This window comes from Dendropsophus ebraccatus, chromosome 9, assembly GCF_027789765.1.
Source record: "Dendropsophus ebraccatus isolate aDenEbr1 chromosome 9, aDenEbr1.pat, whole genome shotgun sequence".
NCBI lineage: Eukaryota > Metazoa > Chordata > Amphibia > Anura > Hylidae > Dendropsophus > Dendropsophus ebraccatus.
The window spans coordinates 45,980,612-45,994,331 of NC_091462.1; the positions used below are offsets into that span (position 1 = coordinate 45,980,612).

The window sequence follows — 13,720 nt, forward strand, 5'->3', positions numbered from 1 at the left end:
GGGGCGTGGGAAGCTGCAAGGGGGCTGCCCGGGCGATCGTCAGATCGCCCATAGGAGACAGCAGCCGCGGCCCCTATTGCACAGAGCGACGGCAGCAGATCGTTGCTAGGTCGATCGTTAGCGCTTCAGCCTGTCAAAAGACAACGATCAGCCGACATCGTGATTGTTGTCTTTTATTACACAAAGCAATTATCGGCCATAATGGCTGACATCAGCCGAGTATGGCTGATAATCACATTGTGTAATAGGGCCTTAACAACATTGGTATGTGGCCATATTGGCTTGTCCAAAATCACAAAGCTTTTGTCTATTTATCTCTTAGGATGTGTTTACACAGATAGATTTATCTGACAGATTAGTGAAGCCAAAGCCAGGAACCGACTATAAACAGAGAACAGGTCATAAAGGAATGATTGAGATTTCTCCTCTTTTCAAATCCATTCCTGGCTTTGGCTTCAATAATCTGTCTGTGTAAACACACCATTAAACAAAGCATGGGTGAGGTGGACCCTCTAGGCTACAAGTGTCAAACTTGTGGCCCTCCAGCTGTTGCAAAACCACATTTTCCATAATCCCTTGACAATCAAAGCTTTGACTCTGGATGTCAGGGAATAATGGGAACTGTGGTTTTGCAACAGTCGGAGGGCCGCAGGTTTGACACCAGAGAATAAACAGATTTAACATTGAGATAAACCAGGAAGTGCTATTTATCTCTATCTATCTATCTATCTATCTATCTATCTATCTATCTATCTATCTATCTATCTATCTGTCTGTCTGTCTGTCTGCAGGCAAATTGCACATTTAGTTCAGTGACTGCTGTATATAAACTCCAGTGTTTACATAGAAGTCACTAGATAGAACTATCACAGTACCCTGAGTAAAATCAGAATGATATAAAGACAACTAACACTATCACAAAACAAACATCATTGTGCCATTAGCGGTGTTTGACCTAAGTGGAGGAGCGGACGCTCCCAGGACATCATGAGGCAAAGTCAACAATGAGCACAGATACACACAGGACCTGCAGCTGGACTAGGGACACAGTAGCTTGGCGCACTTTTCCCATCCCTTATAATATGTCTACTAGAAAAACACACGCAAAAATAACACAACATAACCCCGTCACACCTGTCTTATATCTGGGTCTAACTGGAGACCTAAGACTTTTCTACCGTAACGTAACCAGTAATAACCTGTCAGAGTTAGGCATGTGTGAGGTTACTGAAGTGCAAGTATGCATCTACATTGTTTATAGGCAGTGAAAAGACAGTATATAAGTTCACTTACCTATATACAATACATTCATAAAACTTGCAAATAAACCTGAGCAGCTATCACAAACCTTATTAACCCTTTCTGAACCCCCAATTTGAATATTGTCAACAATTTTTTTTTGTCATGCTTATTTTAAAGAGTACCTGTTTATTAAAAATCAAAAGTTATTGATCTCAGAGGGTCTCACAGCTGAGACCCGCTGTAATTAGGAGATTTAGTTGGTAAGAGAGTGTGGTGGCTGTGCCATCCACTTCCCAGCCACTCACTAATTCTGAAAATGGAGCCTCATAGACATACACTATCGGAATAACGATTAGGAGGTAGAGCTGGGGAGTGGAACGCTTGGCTGCCACGCTCTCCCTCCAGCTATATCTCCTGATCACAGCAGGTCTCAGCAGTGAGACTCGCTGAGATCAATAACTTTTGATATGTCTGATAACATAGTGCTAAGATTTACCATATGTAGTCCCCCCCCCTCCTCCGTCATACACACAATAAAGAAAAAACTTCTTTAAAGATTATTTTTTTTTAAATTAGGATGCTCAAATAGAGTGTACCCTCTCACCACATTAAGGAGGACCTCCAAGAGATGGTTACTACACTGACAATGGCCTCTCTTATACTAACATTAAGGTGGAGATTTATCAAAGGGTGTAAAATTTAGACTGGTGTAAACTGCCCACAGCAACCAATCACAGCTCAGCTTTCCCTTCACCAGAGCTGAAAGCTGAGCTGTGATTGGTTGCTGTGGGCAGTTTACACCAGTCTAAATTTTACACCCTTTGATAAATCTCCCTCTAAGTCTACAACATTGGGCATGAAGGATCCAACTAAACTCTGTTTAAAGCACCTACTGTACATGTTAGATGAGATGTCAAAAGTTATTTTAATGACAGGTACTCTTTACATTCACTACAGTAAAACTGACATGTTACTTTTATTATATACGGTAATATACACATAGATCAGTAACATTGGATAATATGTGGGCAAGGGATGGCAGAGGAGTACCATCAAATAAGAACATGAATACTCTTTAATAATAATAATAATAATAATAATAATAATAATAAAACTTGATTAAACATCTGTAGCCAGGCGCTTTATCGATATATGGCATGGTGTAACTGAGGAGGATTTCAGAAGAAGTAGAAGGACAGAAAAAAAATTATGAGGAAATGCATGAAATAACCTGGATTATGACATCCTGTGAATTACTGCTGAATGGGTTAAACTAGGTGTGTAGCAGTAACCTATTTCTATAATAGTGTCAGGGTGCCTGCTGACAGCGAGCCATGTTCTTTATACAGTTCTCAGTAGAGCTCTTTACATCTATACATAGTTTTATTAAGAACATTAGCTATATTTAATGGCAATAATAAGCAGTGTCTACTGTGTATAATTGTTTTTATTGTGGATATAATTGTATGCTGAACTGGTTGCTTTTTGTTGCATTTTCTGTATACTATATAGTCACGTACTTTTCCACACAAAAAGCCTTGTCGTGAACACTGTCGCCAATACTGTCCACTCCAAATAGTATTGAGTAAAGGCAAATAATGATGTTCTTAGGATTGTTCTTACATTTTTTACAGCTGCAGTTTGTGAACCTGCTCTTCTTATAACATTGCGTGCCTTTGTCCTTACCATGAGTATTACAATGTTAGTAGGGGTACTAGTACAAGTAATTTTAACCCCTACTGTTCTGCCATGGACTCTTGATGCATCCCCAGATAATTACCTCATTGTTACTGATTTGCAGCTCCATTGAAGTCTGTCTGCATTGGCCCTCTATAAAATAAAATAAAATAAGAATAACACCTCTCATTCTACCCTCGTTCTACCTTCTTCTGTGCCAAGACCTCTTTGCATTGAAAACATCCCTGTCCCCACATTTAATGTATGATTGACGATTCTTGGTCCAATCAGAAGATCTCTAGCCCTGTCAATAATACATAAGATGCAGGACCAGTAATGCTTTCAATGCAGAAAGCTCCGGACACAGAAGGAAGAAGAGCGTGCCTTTTTGAGACTTGACATTTATCTTGGTCATCTAGGCAGCATACCAATTCTTTAGTTATCATACCGCTCCCCTCTGCCACAGCTCTCTGGGTAGCTGCAAACTGCTCAGAGAGTCCCTTTAATGCATCTCCAAAGAGTAAAACTCCACTTAGTGGAGGCCACTGCTGTATTTACCGCCTATGGACATTTTAAATGTCGCTGAGCACAGCACACAGAAATACAGCTTCCAGGCCACTTGCAGCCACCACTAGGGGGAGCTGAGGAGCTTCCTGCATACTGTTTAAACATTGATCTCAATGAGTATGCTGTAAGCTCCTAAACTACACCTAGCATTGGCTCTAGGCACTCCGAATGTTATTTTAACTTTATGGTTATTTTACAGGCTATACAGGAGACATTAATGGGCGGTGAATCTAATCTCTCATGTTGTAAAATTCTATAAGTAGCAACCCCTGATATAATTATTGGAATAACCATCTTTATGAACTGGAACTTTCCAGTAGTAATGAAGTTTCTGTCTACATGTAATCGGGCTCAGGTTATTTTCTGATAATGATTGGTAATTTGGATGCGGCTAGAATATTTCAGTGAGGAATATTTTGTTCTAAGAAACGTGTTGTGTAAAGTACATCCATGTATTCCAAGTGAACATGCTGCCATATGGCTTTATGTACACTTCCAGTGTTCTTTGTGATCTGTGCTTAACTAGTCCTCATGGAAAGTATATCTCCATCTGTGTGGTATCATGGCTACAGTTCCTGTTTTTCTATTGAACCAGTACTATGGAGGTGAAATATGTGTATGTTTTAAGGGTTAATATATATAAGAAATAACAAAAATGTTTAGATAGGATCTATGGTGCTGCCACAACAGTTGTTTTATTTTACAGCTATAGAAATGCCTTGGAATACTTTGCATAGCAATTTGTATGTGATACCATTGGTAACGTCTCCTGTGCGTCACATTAAAGCATCTGCCTATTCACATGACTTTTGAACTGTTCTTGGGAAAAGCAAAGGTGCAAGGGTATATAAAAAATATATATGGTGTTTGTTATATACACTGGAATTGTAAAAAAAAAACAAGTAACTAAATACATGGAATTTTAACTGTAAAAGGGGTGGCGGCTGTATTGGTTTATAACTAGACAGATTTGTCAATTAGAAGTCTGGGAAATCTGGGTGACAACTTATATGAAAGATATGATATAGACCATATGCATGGCTGCTTCTGTCTAGTAGTCTAATATCAGTTTGCACTTTGTTTAAAGTGATACTGTCACCCCAGTTTTCCGGTGTGCTCTTATCATTGTTGGACAGTGTCACTAAGGCGGGGCTTAGAGTCTGCTGAACTTCTCTCAGGGCTTAGACTCCACAGAGGCGAAGCCCTGCCCTGGTGACACTGTCCAACAGTGATAGAAGCACCAGGAAAACTGGGGTGACAGTTTTGGTGTATTTCTGGAGAAATTTTGGTGCTTTAAAGAAGCACTCTGGTCATTTATTTTCATTTGTCCCCACTTCACGTATACTCACCAGCTATGATTGGTGTCCCTCGCGCGACTTTGTTACGGTCCTGCGACGCAGTTCAAATTGTGTGCACGTTCACGTCACCACTCTTTTGACCCCTCTTCTGTCTCCATGGCGATTGAAGGCCGGAAGTCACGCTCTCCCATAGAGAATGTTTTAGGGAGCGTGACTTCCGGCCTTCAATCGCCATGGAGACAGAAGAGGGGTCAGAAGAGCGGTGACGTGAACGTGCGTGGGATTTGAATGGTGCCACAGGACCAGAACGAAGCCGCGCCGCGGGACACTGATTATCGCTGTTGAGGATGTGCGCCAGCGGGGGAACAAATGAAAAAAAAATGCACAGTGCTTCTTTAGGTTAATGCAAAAACACGGCTATTTTTGTAAACATCCCTTTCAGGAAGAGTCCTTTTTGTTTAATTTGCTTTAAATATCTGTCCAACAACTGATTTGGCACCAAAATTATAGCGCACAACATGTGTAACACCCCCCCCCCCCCCCACACACACACACACAAACTCTATGAATGTACTAGATTCATAGTTTATAGTTTGTTTGTACCATCTTTGGGTTGGCTTTTTAGCATTTGGTGCATTTCTGTCACATTAGTGCTATATTATTGTGCATTTAAGCCATACCTCCATTCCACAGTGCCACCCCTTTAACAATTAAAATAAAATTATATCTAAAAAAGTATCTAAAATAAATGTAAAATGTGGCAAAAAATTTTGGTGCATACATTTATTCCCCTAGTAATCTTGAAGTGAACATTGATATGTAAATATACTGATCTGTGTAAAATTATATGTAAAATATATGTAAAATTATAAGCATAAGATAAGTTAATTTAATTATATATTTATAGTGTGATATGAATGAAAGAAGGTGACGGCTACAGAGATGGCTACAGAGGTAGCTAGATGCTGAGAAAAGCACACCACAATTCTGAAAAAAACAAACAGATAAACATTCCAAAACCCTACCTGACTTAAAGGGGTTATGCAGGGAGCAAAAAAAAATCATACCTGTTCTGTTTTCTGGCACTCCACTTCCTTGCTCTGGCTTTCTTGGATTAAAACTTCCAAGACAAGAGGAAGCTGGAACAGGTTTTGGGTGATTTTCAATATCAGCGCGATGTTATTGATGTTGCTGGCCATCAAGCAGCTACTGGACATTGTGTGCAGGCATTTTACCCCGCACACAATGCCTGCAGCATGCTTCCGTCCCTACCATCTCAGAAGTTGTCATGGAGGTGGCCAATGGAAGGAAGTGGAACATCGGAGAGCAGAACAGGCGGATGTTTTCTGCTCTTTGCATAATCCCAAAGCCATAAGCCAAAGCGGCTACAGGCTACCGAGGGGCAAATACATTATTGAACAAATCGGTTATCATTCAGATATCCCAGGAACAGATATAGCTACAAAACAACTGGATACAAGTTCAACTTGACAAAAGAGGATAATGGGGAAGCTCTTGTATATTGATATATTTTTAGTAGGAAATATCACAATAAAAGTAAACTAAATACAATATGAACTTATTTCATACGCTGCCTTTCCCTATCCAGCCTGATGAACGAAATTTCTTATATACCCTTGAGAAAGCTATGGAGACATAGCGGAACGCGTGGGGTTGGCTCTCTGACACCACAATGAGTTGATAGACTTAGGGCCCTATTACACGAGAAGATTATTGTGCGAAAAATCGTTATATTGTTCGAATTTAAACGATAATCTTTTTGTGTAATTGCAGGCAACGATCGAAAAATCGTCCGTATGCCGTTGATTGTTGATTTAGATCTGAACCTAAAGTTTTCGTAAATCGTTCGTTAATGGTTCGCTGTAATTCCACATTTGTTCGCTAAAGTTCCACATTCGTTTACTAATCAGTGTAATTGCACATTGTTCATTGTTTTGCTGGGATCAGAAGGAGTAAACGATCATAGAAACAATTGCAATGACGATCAAAGTAACGATGGTGACTAATGACTATCATGGTGCGTTTACACAGACAGATTTATCTGACAGATTCTTGAAGCCAAAGCTAGGAATGGATCTGAAAAGAGGAGAAATCAGTCTTTCCTTTATGACCTGATCTCTGTTTATAGTCTGTTCCTGGCTTTGGCTTCAGAAATCTGTCAGTGAATGATTTTAGGTTAAAGGGGTTGGCCACTTTATAGTAAAATTGCTCAGTGTACAGTATTAGTAAGTGTACTCACTGTATATACTGACAGCAGCTCCCTGTGTACCTCACAGAGCTAAAATCAGACTCCCCTCCTCCAGGCTGTGCTGCCCTGCTCTGTAGTGTTTTGGTCCATAAGATTGCTTACATGGAAGAGCATGTGACCAGGCCCCGCCCCCCAGTGTCCACTACTGAGCCTGTATTTGTCTACGGTGGACACTTGGGGGCGGGGCATGGTCACATGCTCCTCTATGTCAGCCATTTAATGGACTCAAACAAAACAGAGCAGGGCAGTACAGCCTGGTGAAGGGGAGTCTGATTTTAGCTCTATGAGGTACACAGGGAGCTGCTGTCAGTATATACAGTGAGCACACTTACTAATACTTTGTACTGACCTATTTTACTATAAAGTGGCCAACCCCTTTAACGATAAACAATCACGTTTGTGATCGTTTATCGTTAGTCGTTAATTGTTAAAAATGGCTCCGTGTAATAGGACTCTTACTTATACATTGATTTTGACTGTCTACTTATTGTTTGAATATAGGAATAGTGGCTGCAGTGGTATTTTAGAGTACAATCTCTACCTAGACACTTGCTATTTACTGTAATTTTGCTGTATGCATTTTCGATTATAGACATACAGTACAGCCACCTATTACTCCTATATTACTCCGATTTTCCTATATTTGTATAAGTTTTTGGTGTCATGGTAAGTCCCTGATTATTGCAGAGGTCCTCCAGAATGTTTATAGACCGCATGTGGTCTTATTTTAAATAGTTTGTTGGTGATATATGTAATAAAGATTATTTGTATGTATTTTCTCATTATCTGGTGGTTTAGCGTGCATTATCATTTATGTTATGTTCGCTGTGTTTGTGTCCATATCATTAATGAAACATATCGATTTTATGCATCTGTCCTTTATTATAATTCGTGGAGCTGTGCACACCTATATTTCTTTCTTGATGAACCAATAACTCTTTGTAAACTAGCACTGATAACTTAGGTGTCCCGGGACTTGCTATGATCAGATATCAGGGAAAAGAAGTGTTACTGTCGGCTCTTTGAACATGTGGGTGTGTGGTCCCTTTATTCAGAGTCCCACCTACATCAATGTCAATAGGCAGGGTAGTTATTAGACGCAACATACGTCATTTATGTAACAGTTATATAACTAACATATAGTCACGAAATACTGAACAAACCAGCGCGGCAAAGCTTTACAGAGATCATTACAGGTCCACAGAATAGTGAGGGATTAGCTAATACAATGAGGCTATTGATAGCAGGTATCAGTGTTTATTCACTTGATGGGAGTGCTAGATGTATAGTTATGCCTAATCTTAAGAAAATAAGATAGAACAATAATGTAAAGTTATATTCAATGACAATTATATCCAGATGAGAATTAGATCCTAATGCTTTGCTATGATTTCTTTGTGTCTTGTTTGTGTATTATTACCATAGAACATTGCACAATAATGCACACTGTAGTTTTTGTTGTCAAAACACGGGAAAACACACCAGAACCCAACAGATTCCATAATTTTTGTTGGTCTATCCTCAGGAGAGAGTGGCACCAGCATCCATGCCGATCAGCTTTTCAGCACCCATGCTACATATTGAGTCATGCACCATTCACTAGCTTTTTGTCTCCCCACTCGTTCTACTTATCGACCAAAGTTTGGGTATTCAGAACCTAACCGATAAGTAGAACAAGCGGGAAGACGACCATGCTGACATATCAAATGTTTTTTTAATGACAATGTCCATTTAAACTGGACAGCCCTCATATATAAATAATAACTTTTGACATGTCTCTCACATGTCAAAAGTTATTTTTTACTGACAGATACTCTTTAAGCAATGTCTTTTCATACTGTGGGCAGAACACTAAAAAATAAAGTAGACACTATATAAATAGGCGCACAGACGTACGCCTCTGGCGTATCCTTCGTGAATCCCCTTCACTGTGTGCATACTGGGCGATTTTGCTTCTGGAAACCACTATGACCACCTGTCGCTTTAAGGGAAATGAAGCACTATAAAGAGACCAGTGATATACATTAGTTATATAATTTCATGTGATGAAACCTGTGTACTGCATTGCAAAAGGAAATATATGTGACTAAAATGTAGTTGTTACTGATCACCATGCTTCTCTTTGCAGGTTACCTGGCTCCAAGAAATCTCCAGAGTACAGGGATGGTCCCTTTTCTACAGAATTTCCTCTGTGACTCAGATACTAGATGCGCAAATAGATCATATGTACCAAACACAGGAACAACATTTAGAAGGTAGGAGAGAAACAAAATGTGAGGAAACTACACATTAGTGGCAGCAAAAAAAAAAAAAAAAAGAAATATATATATATATATATATTAGTGATGAGCGAATACTGTTCGATCGAATAGATATTTGATCGAATGGTGAGATATTCGAATATTCGATATTCGTAAGAATATCCCGCGAATATTCGATAAATATTCGATAAGCGTTCAAATCCCCCAGCTTCCGGTTTTACCCTCTAAATGGTCAAATAGATGTTTTTCACTAATCGAATACTTGTTCCCATAGACTTTAATGGAATCGAATATTCGAATATTCGCGGGATATTCGTACAAATATCGAATATTCGAATATCTCACTATTCGCTCATCACTAATATATATATATATATATATATATATATATATTGTCTATATACAGTAATATTCAATTATAGTAAATGAATATTGGTAAGATAACAGATGATTACAGGGCCTGTGACATCCCCCTATATGCTATGTTAAATGAGTGGTCCAAGATTAGTAAAAACACAACTACTTTCTTGCAAAAACAGCACCACCCCTGTCCCCAGGTTGTGTGTGGTATTACAATTCAGCTCCATTCACTTCAATGGAACTGAGCTGCAACACGCACACCCAAACTGAGTACAAGAGTGGTGTTGTTTCTGGAAGCAAGAAGCTATGTTTTTGTAAGCCTGGACGGCCTGAGCTTTGAGGACATTAACTGTGGGTAATATTGTATATCTTGTTTATATGGTCTGGCATGCTTTAAATATGGAATTTTTGGCTTCCATCTGGGCTTCATTTTTTTTTTTGCAGGATCTGAGCAGTTTACAACATGTACTACATTATTTGTTCTCTTAATAAAGAGAGGTCTATTTCTCTGTTCCCAGTTTACGAAAGCGATCTGTTAACTATGATGGTGGAGGTTCGTCATACCTGATGAGATCTTCAGATAATCAGTCGTCAACTTCATGTATGTTCTTCCTTATCTTATAGTTAAATGTGTCTTTGCATAGGTTCATATGATAACCAATAGCCTTCAGTGAAATGACAATTTCATTACTTACCTAAAAGAAGTCAGTGAGGCATCCATCAGAGCTGTCCCCCAGAGATATAATTAACATAATTGCTATTAATGAAGGGTTGGATGTTTACAAAAAGCATGGCACACCCCAGCTTTCCTTAAAGTGTCCTTGTCGTTATAACTTTCAAAATCTAAATCAACAGTAGATGTGAAATAAAGCAAGTTTGCAATATACATTCATTTTTTTTTTTTTAAGTTTTATGGAAAACACGACACATGTGACTTTTTTTCTCAAAGAGTCTGAACACAGGAAGTCCTGTATTTCCCAGGTCATCTGCGCTCACAAAGAAGGCAGTCATTTCATTGACAGACACATGGAGCCTTACCGCTCTGTATTGGCCAGACTTTGCTATGTTCACACTATGTATAACACTGTCCATTGCACAGTAACAGACAGGGTTATACTGCCTGACGTCGCGCGGCGTTCGGCATGTTCCTGCAACCGATACCGCTGTGTTGGCTGCAGGAACATTATCTTTTTACAATTGAATTGTGGGCCCCGCTGGGGTGCGCGCAATTCAATTAAAAACGGACATCAAATTCAATGCAATGCCGCTGCTGCAGAAGAGGACGGACGCTGGTTTCTTTGCAATCAGTGCTCGTTCTTTTCTAAAAAAAAAAAAAATAACGTGGTGTGAACATAGACTTCATGTGTTTAGTATCTGTTTTTCAACTAGCACAAGACTAACAAGCTGCCTTCAGGAGACTGGACCTGGATTTGTGGTAAGTTCAGCTTTATTTTACAGCATGATAACTTACAAAAAAAACTTGCTTTAGATCACATCTACTGTTGATTTATATTCTGAAAATGTTAACGACACAGACACTTTAAGGTTTGCCTGACACCTTTGATTAATATTAGCATAATAGTCATGAAAAATAAAGTGTCATATTTTAAATAAAGTTTTCATTTTTTGTTGGTTTTACATATTTTTATAATCTTTTTATATTACTCAATGTGGAAAAAATCTGCTGCTCTCTGGAAACCATCAGCAACTGCTACTTAATTACGGCTCGAGGGTGCGTTCACACGTACAGGATCCGCAGCAGGTTTGATGCTGTGTTCAGTTATGTAGATGAAATCTGCTGCGGATCCGCAGCAGAAAATCCACAGCAGATCCTGTACGTGTGAACGCACCCTAATGATACATATAATATTAATGATATAAAAAACAGAACATAGTGGCAGATAACCTGTTTGTAGACCGTTTCCAGGTAGCAACAATGTATTTTTGTTCGATTCAGCTCAATATAAATGGAAAGTTGTGGCCCTGTGTAGCACCGCAAATGAGATCAGCACTCGCTTGCGGAATCTTTACAAGACTCAATCATAATTGATCAATGAATCATTTCTGCCACCTAGTAACTTGATAATAGTCCTTGTTCCTGTTTACACTTTAATGTCCACACAAAAGATCTGATCAGCCTACGAACAAGAGATTTTTTGATTGTTAGCTGGTCCCTGGCCCTTTTACAATTGCTGATATAATCAGCACATGTCAAAGGACCCTAAGTGAAACAACAAAAAGTGTAGATGATAGATATAAGACAATGTGTGACTCTAAAGGGACGTTTTACTCATCGCTCAGTATACAGACATGTAATGTAGAATCTTATTTAACATGGTTTTCATGATTTCTGTCGTTTAGCTGACAGCACGGCTGGAGGAGGTGAAGGAAGCATCAGTGTGGTGATGGTAATTATATTTTTTAAATCAATTTAAGTTTTATAAACCATAATATAAATAGGAATCATATAACTTACCTGGATCAGCAGATTTTATAGTGGGCTGCTTCTTTCTGGAATAAATGAAAATTAATACTTAGAAACTGCATTACAACAAAATACAGATATCTACGGTCAGAACAAGAGAAATGATTAAACCAGTGGTTTTACAAATCCCAGTTATAAATCATTTATTTTTTATTTATAAAAATGATTATTGTGCACAGTAGGCACTATAATCATTTTTCACACAACTTTACAAGTACACTCTAAAAAATGCTCCTCATGTGTGGAGACTTGCATTAGAGCCTTATTATTAAATGTGCAAATATGTCATAATAATAACAACATAAAAAAGCTTAATAGTTGCTCATAAGTTGAACCTGTACATAGAATGATGACTAATGATTTATTACATGACTCATTTTTCTTTTAGACTGCATTGGAAAAATTAAGTTCAGGGAACGTAAAGGGGGCTTTCTGTGCCATCACCACTTTGCTGCCTACTGCTCAACAACCGACGTATAGGGCATTCTGCAATTCTAGCGAGTCGATGACAAGTTTGGTGCTGGGGGCACTCTTCTCACAGGTATCATAAAGTCTGAAATATAGAACTTTAAATGGATGAAAAATAACACAGTTTATACATTTATTATTATTATTATTAATAATAATAATAATAATAATAATAATAATAATATGGCTTGTGGTTTAATAATTAGACTAAACCTCATAGGTGAACTCAAGAGTCTAATACATAATGATACATAATTAATACATACATCATTAATAAAAAGTCCCAGAAAACACCTTTAAATTTGGAATATGAAATATTTATAGTACCTGTTTTGCGCAAGCTTTTCTATGGGGAACCTGTCATCAGTTTCATGCTGCCTGAACAAAAGGCAGCATGAAGTACTGACCAATTCACTCTATTCTGTGATATATGTATGAATCACTGTATAATGCTTTGGCCATTTTAAAATATTCATAGATAGAGGGCTCTGGAAGAGAGCCTCAGGAATAGGGCTCAGAGTCATTGGGGCAGTCCCTGGTACCTATGTTCATTAATCTTTTGCTATTCGGGGATAGAGAAAAATCAATCAGTCAGGGCTGGTGGGTATAGGGAGAAACTGCCAGTGTCAAAGTGTTTGTTCTATATAAATCTCATATGAGACAGAAATATCTTTGACTTGGATAGAAAAGAATGAATGGATGGTTCTTTGTTGGGGCAGTACAGTCTGAATGCATTGCATAGATGCATAAAATATAAATTATTTAACTTTATTTTATTCTATTTTTAAGGGAAATGGATCAGTGTTCCTCACCAAAATTGAAACATTTGCAACAATGATAGAAAATGTGCAAAATGATACAGACTTCTGGAATATGTTGTTTAATGTGCCAGAATGGATCAACAATCCAAGGTGAGAACTCAAAATAGAAATGGGGTTTGTGTCATCTCAAGTAGAAAAATAAGAAACTATAGATAAAGTAGCTATAGGCTCAGTTCTGTAATTTCGAACGAAAAGAGGTGCATCACAAATGCTATTCTTGCCATCAAAACAATGGTCTCCATGATGGAACTCCAGAGGTGTAAAATGGTAAA

The 13,720-nt window shown here is 38.4% G+C and overlaps 1 protein-coding gene across 1 annotated transcript in view; it reads left to right on the forward strand.

Moving 5' to 3' along the window:
* Positions 1 to 13,720, forward strand: part of LOC138801767 (uncharacterized) — a 61,573-nt gene that overhangs the window by 17,265 nt on the left and 30,588 nt on the right. Inside the window, exons 3-7 of the mRNA XM_069984862.1 lie at positions 9,182 to 9,308; positions 10,193 to 10,275; positions 12,036 to 12,082; positions 12,548 to 12,700; positions 13,417 to 13,538. Coding sequence (XP_069840963.1) covers positions 9,182 to 9,308; positions 10,193 to 10,275; positions 12,036 to 12,082; positions 12,548 to 12,700; positions 13,417 to 13,538 — 532 coding nt within the window. The remainder of the gene's footprint in view (positions 1 to 9,181; positions 9,309 to 10,192; positions 10,276 to 12,035; positions 12,083 to 12,547; positions 12,701 to 13,416; positions 13,539 to 13,720) is intronic.